Raw genomic sequence first — 22,225 nt, 5'->3', positions numbered from 1 at the left:
TCCTCTAGGTACGTGAATTTCTTGCACAATGCTTCCCTAATATTTTCTTACACTCTTGTTTTATATTTTTGGGGCATTCATCGAAGTTTCTTCCAATTCTCCCAAAATTGCTAGGATTAGTACCATCTTTAATACCCTGTTAGATTGATCCCATGATTTTTTCATTTTTGTTTTGATTTGAAAGATACTTTTTAATTTATAACAACGATCATTAATTTATCTCATTATTTCCATCAAAGAGCTGAAACATACATGTATATTTATAACTGGGTTCAGTTACTATGCTATTAATTGCATTATTTATTAATGATGGAATATGGTAATAAGATTTCTTTTCATTGAAAAGTTTGACACTCCCAAGCTCCCCCAAAAAACCCCTTTTTCCCCCTAACCCCGCCAACCCCCCAAATGCCCCAAAATTTACCCTAAACCAATTTTTAACCAATGAATTTTTTCCCCCCTTATTTCTCCCTAACTCAACATTTCATTTTTACATCATTATAATTTAATTGTTTTTTTTTTTATATAATAAAGCTAAAATTTAAAAGAAAAGACAAATAATAGTAATAAAGTTCGTTGTATTAAACACGAGTAAAAAATTACAACGACAAAATTAAAAAAAAAAAAAATAGGGGGAAATTATTTTAAATTAATTTTTAAAATTTTTAAATTTATGGGGGGGAATTTTAAAAAAAAAAAAAACTATTTTATCGGATTATCGCCACGTGGTGGGGATAATCCGCAAACGGATTGGGCGTTAATTCTCCGAATTAAAATTACGCCCGGATTACGCCCATTCCTTTGCCGGGAAACGATAATCGCATAAAACGCCTTTTCCCCAGTGCATTGGGAGTGTCTTAGATAGATATTTTCATAAGATTTATAGTACTAGTAATGGATTATAATTGGGTAATGATAAATTTACTTCGTGTAAAAGGTACATAATTGGGATAATTTTGTCATTTCTTTTTTTTTTAAAATCTATTTAAATTTTCTAAAATAATGGAATCACCTCCATGTTAATTAAGGAAGAGATAGTGATTAATTAATATTTTTTTAAAAATAAAATACTCATTTTTTAAAAATAAATTAAAAAAAAAATATTCACAAGGGTAAGTTTTGGGTATACTCCAAAAAAAAAATAAAAAAAAAAACAAAAAAATAAATAAAAAAAAAAAAAAAAAAGAAAAATAACGAAAAAACAAAATAACAAAAACATAAAAAGATATCGCACAAGAGAATGTTTAATCATTATGACAGTTTTTTTATTTTTTTTCCATTTTCAATAAGCAAAATGTTTAATTTTTTTAAATATTTTTTTCATATATTGAGATAATTGATTCCCGGTTTTTTTTAAACCGTTAATGATTTATATCACGAGATTTGTTTTTGAAAATAAAAAAAAAAAAAAAAAAAAATAAAAAAAAACATCAAGTAGACAAAGAATACAAAAGAAATTAAACTATAAAATAATTAACGAAAATTTATTTGGAAAAGCATATAGTATTACAATAAGTTATAATAAGAATGATTTACTTATATGACATTTTTTTAGTATGTTATAACAAAATAAAAATATAACATCTGCTTTGAGGTTGTTTTATTACTAAAAGTCATACTTTGACCATTGTGCAATATTTTGTAGAATTGGAACCTGCACAAGCATCCAACACGTATGACAAATACATCCTAATCGAGTCTCAACAGACTCATCATTCAATTTGAATAACCCAATATTTCATTTCCATTGAAGGTGTGATCAAAGTAGATTAACCTACTATTGAAAGTTCTACTTTTCTTGCTACAAAACTCAAAAACTGCTCATCAAACTACAACAAACCAACAACATCTACATAATGATTTGAACATTAATGGAAACTTTACACTAATCAATACATTTGTGGGACATAGATTGATACAAGTGAGTTTGAAAACTTGGACAACAATACTTGGCTACCAAGGTTTAAGGTCACCAACAGGTCCAGCAGTCCAATTTAAAATTCTTTCACCACTTACGTAAATACTCTTGTCATGAGGCAACTTACGAGCTAGCCCGTTCAATATCTGATGGAAGGCGTCCCGTGCCTGAGCAGGCTGTGGAAACAACATCGCCTGTTTCATAGATGGATTGGCTAGTAGTCTTTGCTTCCTTAGAATCTCTTTGATCGGAATCGAGCTTAGTATTGTGTCTAGCCTAGGGACATCCTTTTCCGCGACAAAAACACCGATCTTCTTCCCATGGAATTGCATCAGCAAAAGGCAACACAATGTTATCAGCTATGATAACGGGAATGCAGCCAAATACGACTGCTTCAACCAGTCTAGGACTCCACGGGCCCATCCGAGCGGACAGAGACAGAAGATAGCTCTCTGCATGTCTTGATAGTATGTAGTTGGGTGTTCCGTGGAGATGTCAAACAGCGGATTGTCCTTGAAGTTCTCCCACACTGATGCTCTCGCACCTCTGCAATAGAGAATGCGTATTTTAGTCCACAGGCTAGTTTTCGGGTCCTTCACTGTGCATGTTCTAGATAATCGACTATGAAAAACAGACTTCAGTAATCAGTATATATGGTGCTTGTTGGGTGACAGTAATTTACTAAACGAACCTTTCCTCTTTCCAAAAATACATTATAAATCAAATAACAACTGAACTTTTCAAAAATCGAGTAGACAAAGAATCATGTATCATGATAGAGAAGAGTGAGAGGATGGGGGGGAACCGAAGGAAGAAAAAAAATAACACACTGATTGAAAATAAAGTGTACAATTGACAAACAGAAAAAAAAGAACAGAGATAACCCTTTAATGAGGCCCTAGGGTAAACTACCATTCCTAAACTAAAACTACAGACACCCTGCTATCACAATGAAGTCTGTTTATAACTACTCCTAAAGACTCCTACTCAAACAATGACCCCTTTTCCTAAACCAACTCTAGCTCTAGTAGAAACCCTTTAAAACCTGCTGGGGGGGAATCCCTATTTCTATATGGGCGATCCCTATCATATATTATGAGAACGAACAGCATATTACATGAATCATCAGGTCACGAAACATCTTTCATAGTAACCACCTTCTGGGGCGTTTCCAACATCATAAAACAAACCTCGGGAAATAAACAAAGATGGATCGAGGGGGGCTAGGAGAAATTAGATGTGCCCGCATTTTCTGTGGAGGGGCATATGGAGGGATGATGATTGATCCATGCTTCAAGCAAACATTTACGTTGTCCAAAAATCTGGGCCAATTGCCCGTTGGGGCAAGGAAGAATTCTCTCAATATTTCTCTTCCTACATGCATATGGGACATTCAATCAGAATTATTTTTTAATTCTATAATATCTTTAAAGTTTTGTAAAACCAGCTTTAAAAGGAAGTCAGTAAGAACTTTGTGATTTCAATTGATAAAGAGACCATGGACTTACTAGATAGTGAAACACGCCCCCCAAAAACATGAGGCACAATAAAGAAGTGATTGGCCCCTTCAGTTGCATTCCCAAAAAGGGCCCGTTGGAAGAGATTAGTTGTATAGCACTTTCATCATTGAGGTGATTTGAATGGTAGTGGGGGGCCATTTGGTGTCAGGTCACAAGTTGATACAAGGAGTGTAGAACCAGTCTGCTTCATCAGGGTTAAGAGTGCAACAGGACTCGATAAGAGGAAACGGTGCATGAAAATCTGCTGCAAACATATGGGTGGGCATCTTGGGTCCTTCTGTAAAATCTTTTTGTTGTATTTGCTAGGAAGCTCATAAACAAACACTTTTAACCTTCCAACAGGATCATCTTCCAGGACATCACCCGCACTCCCTAAAATTTGAAGGTGCAACAAAAATATATGAGTTACATACTTTAAATCTTGTATTGTTGTAAGGTGGTGATAATGATATTGTATCCTATGGGCTGAAGCAAGAGAATGATTGGATTTTCCATCTAGTTTGTTTTTCCGAAGGATTAGTAATGCTTAGTAAATGTTACATAGTAATTATTAAAATTAATTTAATGTACTCACTAAAGTCGTGCGATGCACATACAACTTCTGAATCTAATATTTGAAATCTCTCTCAGAGATAGATAAATTTTGTCATAATTTTATAGACGTAAGAGGAACAAAGATCCTTATCTTATACCCCCTCCGTCCCAAGGTAGTTGAGTCGTTTCCTTTTTGGGTTGTCCCAAGGTAGTTGAGTCATTTCCATTTTTAGCAAAAACTTTTCTTTGTCATACTTTACTCTCTCTTTCTCTCTCAAATTTTATTCCAACTCCTACTTTGTTCTCTCCACTCTAACCTTTGACACGTCAATTTCTTAAACTCCGTGCCCAAAAGAAACGCCTCAACTACCTTCTGAGGGAGGGAGTATCAAAATAAATCTAAACCAGATTCATATTAAATTACTAAACAATCCTTAAAATAAGTGAGGATATTATATAGTTACATCAAAATTTAAAGGATACACACTTTTACAGTATTATAATAATTTTATTTATATTTATAAAATAATATCAAATGCTTTAAGGTCTTCCTTGATGCCTATGCTTCCACTAGATGCACTTCAAATAATTTGCATCAGGTGAAGGCAAGGACATCGGGTATGAAGAGATTAAGTTATTGGCATTTCATTAAGTTCATGTTTCGTCCATCTAAATTGTAAGCAGTGTGAGGTCCAACTAAAAAACCGCAATCGAGGAAGAAGGAAGTGTGGACAGAATAAGAATATAGTTATTCTCTTTTAGTATATCTAGGGAAAATTAAACAGAGTAAGCACTGAGATAGATGATATATTCAGAAGGCAAACAATGCAGTGTCTAAAGCGGTTCACATTTACAGGCTTAAAGAAAACTAACAAGAGTGGTGGCGGCAATCATATATATGCACATATAAAAGGAACCACATGCCAGATATAGTATACTGTATAAAAGAAAGGAAATGTGCATTCAGTCTCCAAACAGCTTTACCAAATTTAAGAGAGGCCATTTTTCACCTATATTTCAGTTACTAGTAAGGCAACAAAGATATCCCATTTAGGTTACTCGGATTACACGCATCTTAACTTCCAGCTCAAGAGCACTGTCCCAGGTCGAGTTACCTAAAAGTATCTTCGTTTAGGCAAAATCAAAGAGGGATAATATGCTAAGTCATGTTTCTACTTGAGGGCAACCATATCTTATTATTGAAAAACAAAACTCGTGCTCTGAAAAGGCATGATCTGAACTATATCCTTGTCGGCTCATCGAAGAAGATACAATGCTTCAAGTACTAACTAAGTAGCTTCTTGACATTTAATTGAAGAAGATGCAATTGCACAACTAGCTACAGCTCTAACTAAGTGGATGAAACACAGTGTAGCCCTAATTGATTGTGCAATGGGGAAAACTGAAATTACATCTTGATTAAGCAACCAACAGATTAAAAGCTTAAGAACTTGCATAATATTCGTATTATTTGATCTCAATCCGATCGCATTAAATCACATCACGTGTAGACAGCATTAAAACAGAAATCAACCTTGCATTTCAAATCCAAACCCAGAATTAACGTACAGATTCAGCATCACAAAATTGCAAATAAGATGAAGCAACATTTTGCAGGTAGATTATTACCGGAGATTCTCTCAGTTTTCTGGGCTCTGTGAAACTTGAAAGCTTCAATCCTCCAAAAAGTTAAAAACCAGACAAGGAAAGCAAATATCCATCTCCGGCCCCGGTCCCTCATTTTATTCAACTTCAACAGACCCTTCTCTTCAATGTCCAAGATTAAAATCTATCTCATCACGCGGAGTAGTTGCAGCGAGGAGAACAAAAGCTCGTCGGTTGGATATAAACACTACAATTTCAGGGGTAATTTTGATATGGGAATGCTCGACTCCACTGGTGTGTTGACTCAACTCGACCGCTGACTCACTCACTCAGCAAAAAACACACTTTCCATCCATTTTATTTGATTGGTTTATTTCGAAAAAACCTTTTTACCTATAATAAATTAATCCCTCTATTAATTCGAATATGGCACGGCTTAATCCAAATAATGTCCCAATTAAATTGACTTAAGTTAATTTCGATTAATGGTGCACATAGTGGTATGCTTAGTTGTAGAATGTTTAGTGTTTACTAGTCCACCATTCATAGTTTCATTTTAACGGTCCACCGATTTAAGAAATTATTTAACTTTGTAAAGTAAAATGGAGAAATGATTTAATAGAATGTGGGTTCAACTTTTATATATTGATTTTATAATAGGATGTAAGGTACTCCCTCCGTCCCCGATTAAGATCACATTTTCCCATTTTACCGTCTCCATTAAGAGTCACACTTCATTTTTACCATAAATAGTAAGTAGGCCACACATTCCACTAACTCAATTCACTAACATTTTATTATAAAACCAATATAAAAAATGAGTCCCACATTCCACTAACTTTTTCAACCAACTTTTCTTTACTTTCTTAAAACCTCGTCGGTCAAAGTGTGACTCCTAATCGGACGGAGGGAGTAATAACTTAGATGAATAGTAGTGTCCACCTACTTAAAATGGAAAAGATAAATGAGACTTTAAATCATGGACACTCCAAATAACAAAATATGACATTATATTTCATAGACGAAGGAGTAATATCTAGTTGGCTTGGAAAAATGTACTACGTTCTACACTAATACAAGTCTCATTTCTTTTCATCACGAGTTTTAGAAATGTTAAGAAAAGTAGGTGGAAAAAATTAGTAGAATATGAGTCTCAATTACTTACGTTTGTCCTAAAAATATTTTTGGTCCTATACATTAAGTGTATTACCTTATGGTCCAAACAATATATTTTGGTCCAAAATTAACATTTTCCGTTAAAACTAATGGTCAAACGTGTTTGACCAAATTAATGACTTTATTATAATTTGACTGTCCTAATTAATTTAATATTAAATTTTATAAAATATTTTTAACTTAAAATAAAAATTTTATTAAATTAAAAGGGAATTTATTTAGAATAAAAATTAAATGTAAATTTCCTTTTGATTTAATCAATTTTTGTTTTAAGTATTTTTTAAAATTTAAAAAACATTAAAGTAGAAGAGAGGAAAAAGTAATAATAAAATAGAGAGATGGAAAAGTAAAGTGGGAAAACGTGTCACGTTTTATTAAAAAGAAAATGACTCTACTATGCAACATTCAAAATGAAAAAAATTACTTTACTACTATGAAATGGAGGGAGTAGTTTTAGTGGGTTGTATCTAAATCAAAATATGACACAAGCTAAGGTTATTTTATATATTACTCTTTTCGTACCGCTAATTAAGGTGATACATTTTCCTTTTAGTTTGTCTCAAATAAAGTGATATATTTTTAGTTTTATTAACTTTATCTCTCCAATTAATACACCCTACCTTTTTTTTCACTCTAAGTCTTCAATCGAAATATTCAAACATCTTTCTCTCTCTACTTAATACTTACACTCATATTTTTCGTCTCCAATTAAACACATTAATCAACAACTCGTAAAATCTTGTGCGGACTATGTGTCATCTTAATCGGGATGGAGAGAGTATTTAATAAGTTTATGTTGCGTAGGTTTGTGAATTATAGTACTCCTCTGTCCTAAAAATTTGTCACTTATTTCTATTTTCGTCCGTCCCTAAAAATTTTTCATCTTTCACTTTTACCATTTTTGGTAATGGCACTATATTTCACTAACTCATTCTCACTCAAATTTTATTACAAAACTAATATATAAAAATGGATCCATATGATATTAACTTTTCAACTCATTTTCTATTAAACTTGTTGAGCCAATGATAACAAAATTATGGGGGGCCAGAGGAGTATAAGAGTGTGTGTTGATTGTTTGGAAAAATAAGTTACTCTCTTTGTCCTTAAAGTAGAAACTCTACTTTGTGGATAGTATGATTTTGACGTGAAAAAAGATAAAATATGAGAAAGAATTAAATAATTGATGTAATTTTAGTGGATAGGAGGATTCATCTTATTAATAATGTAATGTGTGGTGTAAAATTTTTTAAAATAGAATATTGATTAATTTGTGGATGAATAAAATGATAAAAGAAGATTATTTTTTAGGACGAATGAAAGACTTTCGTTCACTTAAGATGTTCACTTTCCCTTTTCAATTTATCTCCTCAAAGATGTCTATTTTCTATATTTGATAATAAATACCTCTCTCCTCACTTCTCATTAAAATATTTAACTATTTTTCTCTCTATATTTCACTTAAATTCCTCCTAAAATCTCATGCCATCTAAAAATGTGGATATTTAAATGGGACAGAAGAAGTATAAGATAAATAGACATATTTTTATATAGTTTATTAAGTGCAACAAAATATGATACCACTTATTCGATTTTAACTAATTCGATTTTAACTAATCGAGAGTAAGGAGCGTTACATTCAATATAATTATATAATGTATAATATGTATATTGACATTTTCTCTTTGGTGTTAACTCTCACAATGTTTAATATATAATGTATATTGACATTTTTTATTTGGTGTTAACTCTCACAATGTTTAATAATATTATTATTCTTATTCAAGTAACCTTTGTTATTAATACAGTCTTAAATCATAAATTAAATAATGGAGTATGAATATATTATAAAACTAATACTACAGGCTTTGAATCAACCGAATCAGATCTTGTGACTTCAATTTTCCAATTACAGAGTCACCCAACTTGGACCAACATTATCATGATTCAATCATCTAACACAATAAAAAAGTAATATATGGTATTATAATAAAGATAGCCATTAAATTCATCAACTGCACCTACACCTTCGGTCACCTTCCATCCATCTATTTAATTTTGTGTATACATTTATTTGCTTCTCTCCAACAGAGAGACCATCTCTTATCACCTGTATATGGAAAATTTTCTGACTTAACAACTATAATTCGACTTCCTTTACATAGAGAAAAACTATTCAATTTTCCAACCAGAATCTGGTTCGAGAATTTATTATATGGCAAATGTGAAGGAAGAGGACGACGATATTTTCCATTCTCCTGAAAAAACAATGGAAGATAGAGATGAAAAACATGATGTTGATGTTGATGATGAGGAAAAGAAGAAGCTTGAGCTTATGCGAGCCACTCTTGAGAAGAGAGATCCCTCCTTCAAGGTACATTTCATCTTCATATATAGGTTTTTAATTTCTCTCTAAAATATTCAATTCTTGTGTTGGTTTATTTGTAGTATACATATCTTTTGTGGGTTTTAATAGTTACGCAAGAGATATGTAGAATTCCTACTTGTACAAGACTGGATTTTTTAATTCACCAACTTGGCATTTTATAAACTAATTTAATATGAGTTTTAGAAGAATGTACAAGTAAATTTATGTTTGAGTATAGTTAGGAGTAATCTAATTAGTACTTCCCCTGTTACTAGTTTCGTTTTTTTTAATCTGAATGTCAATACTTGTCGTACCTACTTTTTACTCTTTTTAGTAATAAATTTACATTTCACTAATTTATTTTCACTCATATTTTATTACAAAATTAATACGGTACATATAAAAGGAGGATCCATATTCCATAAACTTTTTCAACTCGCTTTCATTATATTTTTAAAAACTATCTGAATCAAAGTTAGACATCTATTGATGGTGAGCAAGTATAGCAAAAAAAGATGCAAATATACAAAGATAAACTATCAATTTAACTAAAAGTATTAAGGTTATGCCATTCCTAAAATAGCCTTTCTAGATAATTGTTTCACACCCTTCACACTCTTTATTTTATAATACATAGATATCATTATCATCAGAAGCTATCCTGACATCGCTGTATTTAAAAAGATTTATGCTTCTATCACATAGTTGACGTTGACTTTAAGAAATTCAAAATTTAGAATAGGTCATGAAATGTAGAGCATCCGTCACGGGTGGCCACCCACACCAGCTAGCATGATTGTGACACGCGTTGTTGCGGGATGTGCGCATACATCGTTTTACCCATGTTATGATGTTCATGGGCAAAAGTGAGGATGCAAACTTCACGCGCGCCTCGTTAAATAGTAGATGCACGTGCATCTCATGCCTCGACGCCACAAATCTATTTTATGTTTCTTTATGAATGCGTTATGTAATTGTGGTATAGTACTTGATGATGATGGTGTGCGAGCACATATACTTCTTTCGTATGTAGTGTTACATTAGTTGAAGGGTATTAGTCGATTTGGTAGGTGAAGATCATAACTAACTTTAAGCTGCCCTTCATCTAAAGGAAGCCACCGGATTCGTTCGAATTTAATAAATGATGAAAATGAAATACGATGTAATAAATGATGAAAATGAAAGCAAATTATTTGGAAGGAACTCGTATCATTTTCCAGGGTAATATCCGATATAGAACTTGCATTTACCTCGTTATATTGTATTCTAAAATGCTCCATTGAGATTCAATGAAAGAATTTTCCCCTAGTGACATCTATTTAGGATGGTAGTTAAACTTAATTTATTCTAGCATTAAGTTCGCATTATACCTTAAGATTCTATCAGAATTTGAGATTTATTTTATTTGAATAATTTTCTCTTTAATCACTGTGATAATTGATGATTTGCAAGTTGCAAGCCCTTTTCACTCCATCCCCCCGTTAACATAAAAATCGTCTAAACTCCAAAAAACTAATTGATTCATTATAGAATTAGTATTGAATTACTCCATTATTAAAATTATAAATATGATTCTTTTTTAATTAAATTAATAGTAATCATGTTTAAAATTTTTTAATATTATTAATTAATTTAAATATATTGCTCTTGTTTTAGTTAGGGACCCAAAATAAAAACCCCCCCACCCCCCCCCCCAGCGTTTTTATCCCCCCCCTTACTCGAATGAGGGAATGCCCCCCCTTTTTTTTAATTTTTTTTATTTTTATTTTCAAAAAAATAAATAAAAAAAAAAACACAATTAAGGAAAATTACATTTATTAATTAAAAAAGTTACAAAATAAAAAATTTAAAAAAAAAGTTACAAAATAAAAAATTTAAAAAAAAAAGTGAACTAAAAAAACCCCGGTTTAGTCTGGAGCCCCAACCCGCGGGGGGGCCCATCAATCTCCGTTGGACCCTTCGAACCCCGGGGGTTGTCCCCCGCACGGGCTTTGGCGCATCCCAACGCCCCGAACGGAGGAGACCACCAAATCCGTTGGGCATGTGACGTAGCCAAGCGGGGGGGGTCGCGCCGTGGGGGTTTGGGGGCCCCGGTTGGGTGGCGCGCGGCGGGGGGGTGGGTCCCCTTCCCTTTGGCCCCCCGATGGGGGACCCCCGGAGGATATCGGTGTGCAACCTCATCCTCGAACCGTTGTTGAAGTCCTTTGAGAGCGCCGGCCCCCTTTGGAAAATGGGGTGAAGGTGCGCCAGCCCCCCTTTTTCCCCGGGCGAAAGACCCCCAACGAACTTCCGTTTCTCCTTCAAGAGCCCAGGGTGTATGGCCCGCCCTCCTGGGGTACAATAAATGCGGGGCCCGTACCCCCCGCTCCCAAAAAATAAACATGGCTAGGGGTTTAAAAGAAAAATTACCAAAAGAAAAAGAGATATCAAAAAATTTTTAAAGCAACAACTAAACCAAAATTCAAAAAAAGGGGAGTTATCATAAATGAGAACAAAACCTTAAGAAAAACGACATGACCCGACAAAATCACGAGAAAAGGGCAAGGCCACAACCGAAAGAAGATCTTTTTCCAAAAAAACATTCAAAGATATAAAAATTTAAAAACGACCAAGAGAAAGTATAGCTATGATGAAGACACAAATACGTTAAGTTCAAATATCCTTTTTTAAATTTTTTAACGTAAAACCCGCCAAACCCCGCTATTCAACCTCGCCAAAGAAAACACGCCGAGATTTTAAATCTTGGGGGCTCCTGCCAAAACATTTTATAAGTTATGCCACCTTACCAAAGGGAAATCGGTTTTGCGTTAAAAAAAATACCGAAAAATCACAAAATATATTTTTGCCGGCCCAAAAATAACCCCCCATTTTCTCATCAAATTAACAATCATTCCATGGGGACAAAATGTGGCCACACTTTTCGCCCACGAACCGGCCCACTAGCAAAAAAAGGCTCGATCCCATTGTGTACACCAAAAGAGGCCCGCCCCTACTGACCCCAAATTGTATGCGATCGTTCACATTAAAAAAAACTGGGATGGCTAACGTTAAACCATTTTATCTCCCAAAAAATTTGGATAAAATAAAAGAGAGTTTTTAAGTAAAGCCCCCCCGATTGCTTATTCTGATTTGCTTTTTGTTATCCCGCAACCAAAATTTCACCTTTTAATCACATGGAATATCACAAGTTATTAATCTTTCTTATTTTTAAAGTCTCATTATTTTTCCCCCCCAAAGATTTCCTTATCATTACTAATTAATCAAGATCATGTTTATCACACCTATTATTTAACTACAAACACACCTACACAACACACCCAACACACACACACACGGCACACACACACATACGCCACACACACACTCGGCCACAAAAATACACACGTTTCCACCCCCTTTTTCATCCCTCTTTCACTAAACTAAGATGCATGAGGGTTGAAGCCCGATTAATCGGTTGGAAGAAGAAAAGAAGAGGTAGAAGAAGAACAAACAAAATTTTCCCCTTAAACAAAAATACCTCTTTAAAAAAAATCGGTAGAAAACAAGTATTTGTCTTGATTCTTCAAAGTTTTTGGGGATTATATTTAATTTTCTTCTCAAAGGATGGAGGATTAATGGAGTAATGTGGAAAAAAAAATTGAGAGAGTGTATGGGGATGAGGGGGAAAAATAATATTGTGAAGTAGGGAAGAAGAATTAACAAAAATAGAAGATGGCAATATCTCATAATTTTCGAAAATTAGGCTAGGTAATTAGCCATGGTTTTGTTTTTGGTATATTTTCCAAGTAGAATAAAATATCATGGAGCAAAATAAAAATAAGGAAAATCCTCCATGAAGCAAGACAAGGGGCGATTTCTAGCCTTTTAAATAAGGCATGGATTTCTTGAATATTGACTAAAATAAAGTAAGGCAAGATCTCTTGAAGTATGGAAAGATTTGGTAGAATAATTAAACTCTAGGTATGGAAGGAAATCAAGTAAGGAATCAAATAAAATAAAACAATTCCTTCCTTCCCAAATATAGTGATTTTCGAAAATCACTAGAAAAATAAGGGGGCTCGATTTTTACATCTCTAAACAAGGAAATAATTGGCTCTTGGAATTTAATTTGGATAAATATCCCAAGGATTAAATAAATTCCGAAAAAATAGAAATTCTTTCTCCAAGGGGTCTAGGGTTTGAAAATTATAAGAATTAGGGTGACAAGTATTTATGGAAATTTTCTCTAATATTCTCACTCACCCATAAACAATTAAATTGCTACATAGTCTCATAACTTAATGTATCACATGCCACATCCTTAAATTAAATAGTTTGACTTTTCAAACTTTCACACAAACCCTAACTCAAATTGACCATATCAACTCATGAAATAAAAGCATTCTCGATGCCACGTCATCAACAATTAATTCTAGGGCTAAAAAATTAGGGTTCTAAAATCCGGGATGTTACAGGTAGTGCTTGAACTCGCCGTACAATGACATGTACGATTGCACCGCTTTGTCGCGCACATCCGAATAGACTCTCGCCGCTGCCCTGCTCCCTCTCGCACTTGTCGTACTCCCCCGCGAACAGATTGACATGCTTCTTTATTTGATCCCAGTGCTTGCGGAGCGGCTCCCTTTGGTGCTTGTAGGCGGTCGGCGGCTTGGCCGCGTTGTATTTTTCGGCGATGCGCTCCCAATACACATTAACCTTCTGGTTGTTGGCAAACACTGGATCTTCTGAAACATCAATCCAACATCTCGTCAAGACGATGAATTCTTCCGGGCGTAGTTCGTCCTTCCCGGGGCGTACTCTTCACACACCGCCGTTTGCGGCAACTTCTGGGCTCGTGCCTTGGTCCGCTTCTTCTTGGTGGAGGAGCCCGACGCGGCGGTGGCGGCGGCGGATCGGCTGCGAGGTGCTGCGGCGGCGGGTGTGCGGTTGGGAGAAGGCTCCATGTCTAACAGCCCGTACAAATCCGTGCTGAAGTCGGAATCGTACTAGGCGTTGGTGTCGAATGGACGGTATTCATCGGGTTCTGTACCCGGCCATCGTGCACCACCGAACATCGGTTTGAGAGTGAAAGGAGTGAAAAATAAAGTGAGAAGTATATATAGGTTTTGAAAATTAAATAAAATTAAATTAAAAACCGAAAATGCGTCGCCATCGTCTATTGCATCGTCCGCGATGCCACAGTGGCGGACGATGCGACGGACGATGCTACGAACGATGCATCGTCCGCCCCATCGTGAATGCTCTTAGGCTGCTACAACTCAAACTTTGGTCAAGATTATACTGAAGATTAATTCAACTGACCCATTTTGTATTAAAAAAACATCTTTCAACTCCTCTTCGTGCTATTTATCAACTCGGGTCCTCCAAGATAATATTCTTTGCAATAATAATACTAGTACTCCTCATAAATTAAAAAAAGAAAAGAAACTCCTCATAAATTAATTACTACTACTAGTCAACATAGCAATGTACATGGTTGTGATAAACCTACACACAAATATATTAAAGTGATGGTAATAAGAGGGGTCTGAGCACTGAAGTCAATGAACACCCCAACTCAAGAGGTATATTGGCCACATCGGAAATACTACAATTTTGATAAATGAGTACTCAACGATGCTAGCACGAGATACATAGTCAATGAGTTAGGAGAATAGGACTATGCATCGAGAGCTGCTTGTTGTACTACAACGAAGCATAATAATTAGGAAGTAATTTAAGATTTTAAATTATGTGTTTTTGGTTTTTAATTTAGTAATTTAGTACTACTAGTTTATATTATGTAATTTTTAGAATTTAAATTAAGTTAATTTGTTATTTTAGAATGATTTATTTCACATTTTCCAAATAACATCAAATTCTTAAAAAACACATATGAATTAGGGTAGTAATTAAAATATTAAAAGAAGTTAAGTCATAATTTGGGGTATGATCGAGTTGCTGGGGTCATGATATAATTTTGGATTTAAACAGAAAACATGACAGGGTTGTAGTATGGCTTGGAATTTTCTTTAGGCTATGAGTTGCCAACTGCCTATAAAAAAACGATTTGAAAGGTAAAATTTTAAAAGTAGCGTCTTAGGTGTTTGGTTTAGGATTGAGCAGTATTGCAAGAATAACTACTTGTAAAGCAATAAACTCTACACTCTATTTTTACTCAGGCGAGAAAAAGTAATTTTTATCATATTCTATTCGCTTATGTATTTATAAGATATTTTTTAAATAATTGAATCTTTAAGAAACAAAAGAGTCTAAATTTCCTGCATAGTAAACGGGTAGTGGACATGTTCCTCACAGTAGGTGACGAGTACAATTATATTTCACAACTTAGATATGCTTGAACTGCATATTATGAAAGGTTGCAGTGTCAGTCTACAAATTTTGCGCACCTTAAATAATACTGGTGTGGTATATTATTGAACAGGTCTAATAGTAAGATAAGTTTTTCTCGGCTATTTACTACTCTCTCCGTCCCTCTGAAAGTTTGTCACACTTCTTTTCTGCACTCGTTTTGTAAAAATAATAGTAATAAATAGGCGCATCCCGGGAGCACCCAACGCCGGGCCGGGACCCAGGTGTGGTCCGGCCCACGGCGTTAAGGATACTCTAAAGTGTGCTTTCCTTTTACTTCATGTAATGCTACTCAACTGATAAGCAGGATGTAGATGAGCAAACGCTTAGAAGGTTCCTGCGTGCGCGAGATCTCCACGTGGAGAAAGCATCTACAATGCTAGCCAACTGCTTAACATGGAGACGAACCTTCGTTCCAAAGGGCTTCGTTTCAGAGACAGAGGTGCCAAATGAGATAGGTCAGAACAAGATGTTTCTGCAAGGAACAGATAAGAAAGGCCGCCCCATTTCTGTTGTCTTTGGTGCTAGACACTTTTCCAGGAAAGGAGGCCTCGATGAATTCAGACGTCCGTCTTGCTTCTTCCTATTCTTTGTAATCTTGATTGTCACTACTCATTTCTAACATGCTAGGGTTTCCAGGTTTCTTGGTGTTTGCCCTTGATAAACTGTGTCAAAGGTATTGCTTCATTTTTCCTTCACAATTTTATTTAATTGTTGGTATGGTATATATGAACAAGTTTAATCGAATCGAATTAATTGAAATCTGCTTGTTGAAATTGAGCAGGACACCTGATGGAGTGGGGAAGTTCACGATCATCGGAGATCTGCAAGGATACGGATATTGCAACAGCGACATTCGTGCAAATCTTGCAGCTATCACCATTTTACAGGTTAAAGATATATATAGCAATATTTAACATAAGAATAATTATTAGTACTAGCTAGTGTGTGAATATTGATGTTTGAGCACAGGAATACTACCCAGAGAGGCTAGGGAAAATGTTCATTGTTCATGCACCGTATATATTTATGACAATGTGGAAGCTTGTGTACCCGTTTATCGACAAAAAGACAAGGAACAAGGTTGTGTTCGTTGAAGATAAGCGACTGCGGGAGACTCTGCTGGAGGACATAGACGAAAACCAGCTGCCGGAGATCTATGGAGGAAAACTGCAGCTTGTTCCGATTCAAAATGCCTAGTTACTTCATTCAACATGAAACTTATAATGCATGTGTTTAAGTGTGAGAGATGTTAATTTGCATGTGTACATTTAATGTTTTGAAAACTCTTATGGTAAAATTATCTTTTGTTCACACTTCCATGTTTGTTTTGTTATATATTCTCTTGGTTTTGTTTGAGGAAGAAAAGTGATTTAGGGAGTTGACATTAGGCCTGCTTATTCGGCCGGTTCCGGTTTTAACCGGACCGGTTGACCGGTTAACCGATTTTAAATTTTCATAAATCTTAGAACCGGAACCGGAACCGGAACTGATCGGTTCCGGTTTGGAACCGGCCGGTTAAGAACCGGTCGATTCCGGTTCCGAACCGGAACCGTTGTGTAATTTTAGTTTTATTTGTAATTTTAAATAGTTCAATACTAAAAAAAATAATAATCCAACATCTAGAAATATAATAAATAATACCTAAAAATCAAATAAATACATAAAAAAATACAAACCAACAATACAATAATATTCATATATGGATAAGAGTGATGTCAAGTGTGACTAGTTTATGTTAAGTAATTTTTCAATGAAAAAATAAGAGTTCTAAACTTTAGCAATTTTTTTTAAAAAATAAGTTTTAAAATTGAATTCAATTTTCCCTTTTTAGCTAAACAAATATTCAATGGAATTTCTAATACTAATTGATCTTGTTGTGACTTTTTGGTTTATAACGGAACAATTAATAAATTATTTACAAACAGGTTAAAATCGTATGTTAAATGAATTGTTACATAAATTTGTTATAAAGTTAAATTTCTATCATATGAAATGATATTGTATTTGTATAAGATCTTTTGGAAATTAAAAACAAATTTATGATGTCCTACTCATTATAGTTAGTTCATAAAAAATGGATTGGGGAAATAATTGTACATTCAAAATTAATTCAATTAAATTAGATCTATTAGTATATTAAATTATAATAAAATAAAATTGAATCATAATCCGGTTCCGGTTAGGAACCGGTCGGTTCCGGTTTGGAACCGGAACCGGTTTTATTTAAAAAGTTGGAACCGGTACCGGAACCGGAATTGAAAAATCCGGTTCCGGTTCCTCAATTAACCGGCCGGTTCCGGTTCCGATTCCAGTTAACCGAGAACCGGAGAACCGTTTAAGCACCCCTAGTTGACATCCTTGCATTACATTAGGTCCAATTTATTTTGAAAGACATATTTTAAAATAAGTTTTGTACTTTGAATTTCTGAATTTTGGAAAATGTGATGCTTCTTTATTGTCTTGATTGAATTTGTAGAAATATTAGGTCAAAATATTCAAGAGGAACGAGCATACTTAGAATGTACTGTAATAAACAAATCAAATCCTAGTGAGATACAATTGTAAAATTAATAATTTTTAAGTTGATATAAAAATAGTAAACAATTGTTAACAGTAGTCTGAGCCTCCCGGTATTATAGTCTTGGCTTTGCACAGTGGCGTATCCAAGATTTTTAATCTGGGGGTGCAAAAATTAATTATGACTTAAATTTTAAATTTTGTCTAATTTTTTGTTTTCTTTGTTAAATTTTTTCAATTGTTCTATTTTTCTAAAATTAAAATATTTTTCTTTATTTTTGTCTTTTTATCAAAAAACTTAATTTTAAATAAAAAAACAAATAAATTTATAGTATCACGTAACTTACACATTTGGAATGTATATATGGGTGTGAATATAATGATTAAAGCAAAGTTGAATTTTAGTAGTATTTAATATAGATTAAAGCAAAGTCAAGTTTGGAGAAGAAGCTCAAGAAATATATATATGGGTGTGAATATAATGATTAAAGCAAAGTTGAATTTTAGTAGTATTTAATATAGATTAAAGCAAAGTCAAGTTTGGAGAAGAAGCTCAAGAAAACTCGAACCCAGGTCTCTGGCACAAAGAAAGAGCAAATTTACCGCCAGGCTACCGGTGGATTATATAAAAATATGACTACAGATAGTATTAAGTAACAAACTTTTGGTGCATACGCCACTGGCTTTGCGCAAACAAAACTTGAAGCATTGATCATATATGTTGAGCATTTAAATACTTGAGTGAACTACAAAAATGTTCTCTGGACTATGGGTTTATCTCGCCCATAGTCCCTGGACTTTAAAAATATCGCCAGTAGTCCCTGGACTAAGGGTTTATCTCGAAATTGGTCCTTTTGACTTTTTTTGGTACGAAAATACCCTTTGATATTATTTTGGGGGGTTTGGGCAATTTGGTCTTTTTACACTTTTAACATTTTAAATCTGATATTATTTCAACTATGTACTAACTTTGATATTATTTCAAATTTATCATCCTTTTTTTCCTTTTGTCATCATTCACTTTGTTTCTTTATTTCAATATTAGATTTAATTTTACAAAATTTTAAATTTTAATTTTTAAATATTAATAAATCTTTTTAATTATAAAAAATATTAAATAGCAAAAATTAATAGTTATAATCAATATTTGATAGTGTATAGTACTATGTAATCAATAAGGCATGACAACGCGTTAGTTTTAATCAATATTTAATACAGTAGCTTTAATTATAAATAGATTATATAACACAATTTATTCTGAAATAAATATGCATCTAATGTAAGACTAATATAATTTTCATTTATTAATTTGAAAACAATCAAAATTTACTGGAAAATTTCAACAAAAATACTCCTATATAAAATTTTTAGTAAGATCAAATTTTTAGTCAACTTCATAATATTTAATCACAAGCAATTATAACAACCGAACGGAGGCTAAATAGAATAACTCTTATTTTTCCATCATGATTAATATTATTTTTCTGTACTTCTTCAATTCAATTGAATATTATATTAAATAATAAAAATTAATAGTTTTAATCAATATTTATAGTGTCCATGAATTAATAGTTTTCATTAAAAAAATTTATTGATATTTAAAATCTAAATATTAAATTTAGTTTTATAAAATTAAATCTAATATTGAAATAAAAAAATAAATAAATTCAGTGAAGGATAACAAAATGGAAGAAGAATGATAATTTTGTAATAATATCAAAGTTAGTACATAACTAAGATAATATCAGATTTAAAATGTAAAAGAGTAAAAAGACCAAATTGCCCAAACCCCCCAAAATAATATCAAAAGGTATTTTCGTACCAAAAAAAGCCAAAAGGACCAATTTCGAGATAAACCCTTAGTCCAGGGACTACTGACGATATTTTTAAAGTTCAGGGACTATGGGCGAGATAAACCCATAGTCCAGGGACCATTTTTGTAGCTCTAAATACTTTCATGACCCAAAGAGTTTTTCAAGAGAAGGTGAAGGAAATCAAGTTGGATGCTTTCATGACCCAAAGCATTTTTTCATATATTACGTTAGTTTATAGAACTGGAGGTGGGTTGATGATTAGTTTTTGACATGATTTCTGTTGTTGATAATGACCTTTTTACCCTTTTCATGTTAATGGTTTGATCGTGTGTATAGTGCATGATTAATTGATTGATCATAATCAGTTGTGTTAGTTTGAGATAATGGAGACAATAAACACTTAAGAAATAAGTTTTTTTTTTTTTTTTTTTTTTAATTTGATTCCTCTTTATTTATATATATATATATATATATATATATATATATATATATATAGGGGCATGTTAGGGTGCCACCACCCCTTAAAATAACACCATACCACCATTCCTAGCCAATCATTTGTACACGTGGACGAATAATAAGCTGCCACGTGGCAAAAAAAAAAGAACAACCCCCAAAAAAGACGGGCAGCAAATGCTTTGGCCTTTAAACGACAATTTTTCTTGAACTGACAATATCCAACACGTTAGACAACCCTAAACCCTAAACCCTAAACCCTTAGCATTTGTGTAGCGTTTATAATATTGCTGTATAAGCGTTGTCACGTTGTCATTTTAAGGGTGGTTGTCATTTTAACACAAACCTATATATATATATATATATATATATATAGGGAGATGATCAAAATAAGAATGCATTTAAATCAAGAAATGCAGCCCAAATCTTGGCCCTAGGATTAGATGATCTAATGGTCAATAATTAACCTAAAACACGAAAGGTCATAATTAAGTATTTTTAGGTCATATTATAAGATTTGGGTTTATGTCATGTTAAGAACATTTTAGGTCATGCTTTGTTAGCATGACCTAAAAATAAACTAACTATGACATAAAAATGCCCTACGTATGACTTTGTTCTGCGTTTCTGTATTTAAATGTAGTCTTTATAGATCAAAACCCTATATATATATATATATAGGGATGTGATCAAATGCAAACCGCATATCTAATACAAACTCAAAACTTTAATCCCAACCATTAATTATAACAGATTTGTGGTTAATATTGCGTAGAATTTTCATCTCAACAAGAGCATATATTTTATCAACAGAGGGTATTTTTGTAAGCTAAGTTTCTGAACGGTTCTTGCGTTCCTAATTTCTCTCCCAACTTCCAAAACTGAAAATATTCTCATCTTCGATTCAACAAAAAATCTACACGTTTTAGAATCAATACGGTTTCAACAACATATTCAAATCAACAGAACAAAAGAATCAACGCAAAAAATCACCAACAGCAGGACAAAAGAATGAACCAAATTTCAGCGCAAAAAATCAACACAGATTTCAGAATTCAGCAACACGATCGATTCAACACAAATTCAACAAAAAATCAACACATGTTTTAGAATCAATACGATTTCAACAAAATATTAATATCAGCAGAACAAAAGAATCAACGCAATTTCAACGCGAAAAATCACCAACAGCAGAACAAGAGAATCAACGAAATTTCAGCGCAAAGTATCAAAATAGATTTCAGAATTCAACAAAAAAGCAACACGATCAATTCAACACAAATTCAACAAAAAATCTTCATAAAATTAACACAGATTTTAGAATCAACATAGAATCAACACAACTTCAACACAAAATTCAACGTCAACAAAGAATCAACGCAATTACACTGCAAAATTCAAGCAATTTTTTTATGAAAAGGCGAAAAGTTGGAATGAGGGGGAGTAATTGAAATGGTTTAATAACGTGAATAGTGGAAGAGAGAGAACGACGAAATTGGGATTACACAATTATTCTATAATTAAATGATTCACCATATTATGAAAGTGTCTAATATACCCTCTGTTGATAGATTCATAGAAGTTATTGAAATTTTAATCTGGAAACATAATAACCATTGATCCATAATAATTAGTGGCTAGGATTAAAGTTTTGAGTTTGTATTAGATATATGGTTTTCATTATATCACTACCCTATATATATATATATATATATATATAAATGAGTTGCTCACCTTCTTAAACCTCATGAAAGACTATAAAAAAATATATAGACGAGACATGATTATTATCAAGTAGACATGTGATGAAAAAGTAAATGGTGAAGCTTGTCGAAATTTACATATATTAAAGTAGGGTATTGATAAAATGCAAACTTATATATTTTACAAACTCAAAACTCCTCAACACAACTTCAACACAGTTTCAATATAATATCAACACAGTGTAAAATTTCAAGATTTT

General features: G+C 33.2%; 1 protein-coding gene and 1 pseudogene across 1 annotated transcript; one reads left to right on the top strand and one right to left on the bottom strand.

The window, feature by feature from the left end:
- Positions 1-1,715: 1,715 nt before the first annotated feature.
- Positions 1,716-5,890, bottom strand: LOC125207577 (annotated as a pseudogene).
- Positions 5,891-8,825: 2,935 nt separating this feature from the next.
- LOC125204754 (phosphatidylinositol transfer protein 3-like) lies at positions 8,826-16,788 on the top strand. The gene is made up of 5 exons (XM_048103481.1): positions 8,826-9,127; positions 15,780-16,038; positions 16,112-16,148; positions 16,257-16,362; positions 16,445-16,788. Exons 1-5 carry the CDS (start codon positions 8,969-8,971, stop codon positions 16,670-16,672), a joined length of 789 nt encoding a protein of 262 aa, XP_047959438.1. The 5' UTR covers positions 8,826-8,968; the 3' UTR covers positions 16,673-16,788.
- The last annotated feature ends 5,437 nt before the right edge of the window (positions 16,789-22,225 follow it).

This window comes from Salvia hispanica, chromosome 2, assembly GCF_023119035.1.
Source record: "Salvia hispanica cultivar TCC Black 2014 chromosome 2, UniMelb_Shisp_WGS_1.0, whole genome shotgun sequence".
NCBI classification, from domain to species: Eukaryota; Viridiplantae; Streptophyta; class Magnoliopsida; order Lamiales; family Lamiaceae; genus Salvia; species Salvia hispanica.
This window is presented reverse-complemented; position numbering and strand designations above follow the sequence as displayed.

Excerpts from the sequence above, each read along its gene's own strand:
- LOC125204754 (XM_048103481.1), top strand. The coding sequence starts at position 8,969 with ATGGCAAATGTGAAGGAAGAGGACGACGATATTTTCCATTCTCCTGAA. Across the intron at positions 9,128-15,779 it reads AGAGAGATCCCTCCTTCAAG|GATGTAGATGAGCAAACGCT; the intron begins GTACATTTCATC and ends ACTGATAAGCAG. Across the intron at positions 16,363-16,444 it reads CAGCTATCACCATTTTACAG|GAATACTACCCAGAGAGGCT; the intron begins GTTAAAGATATA and ends GTTTGAGCACAG.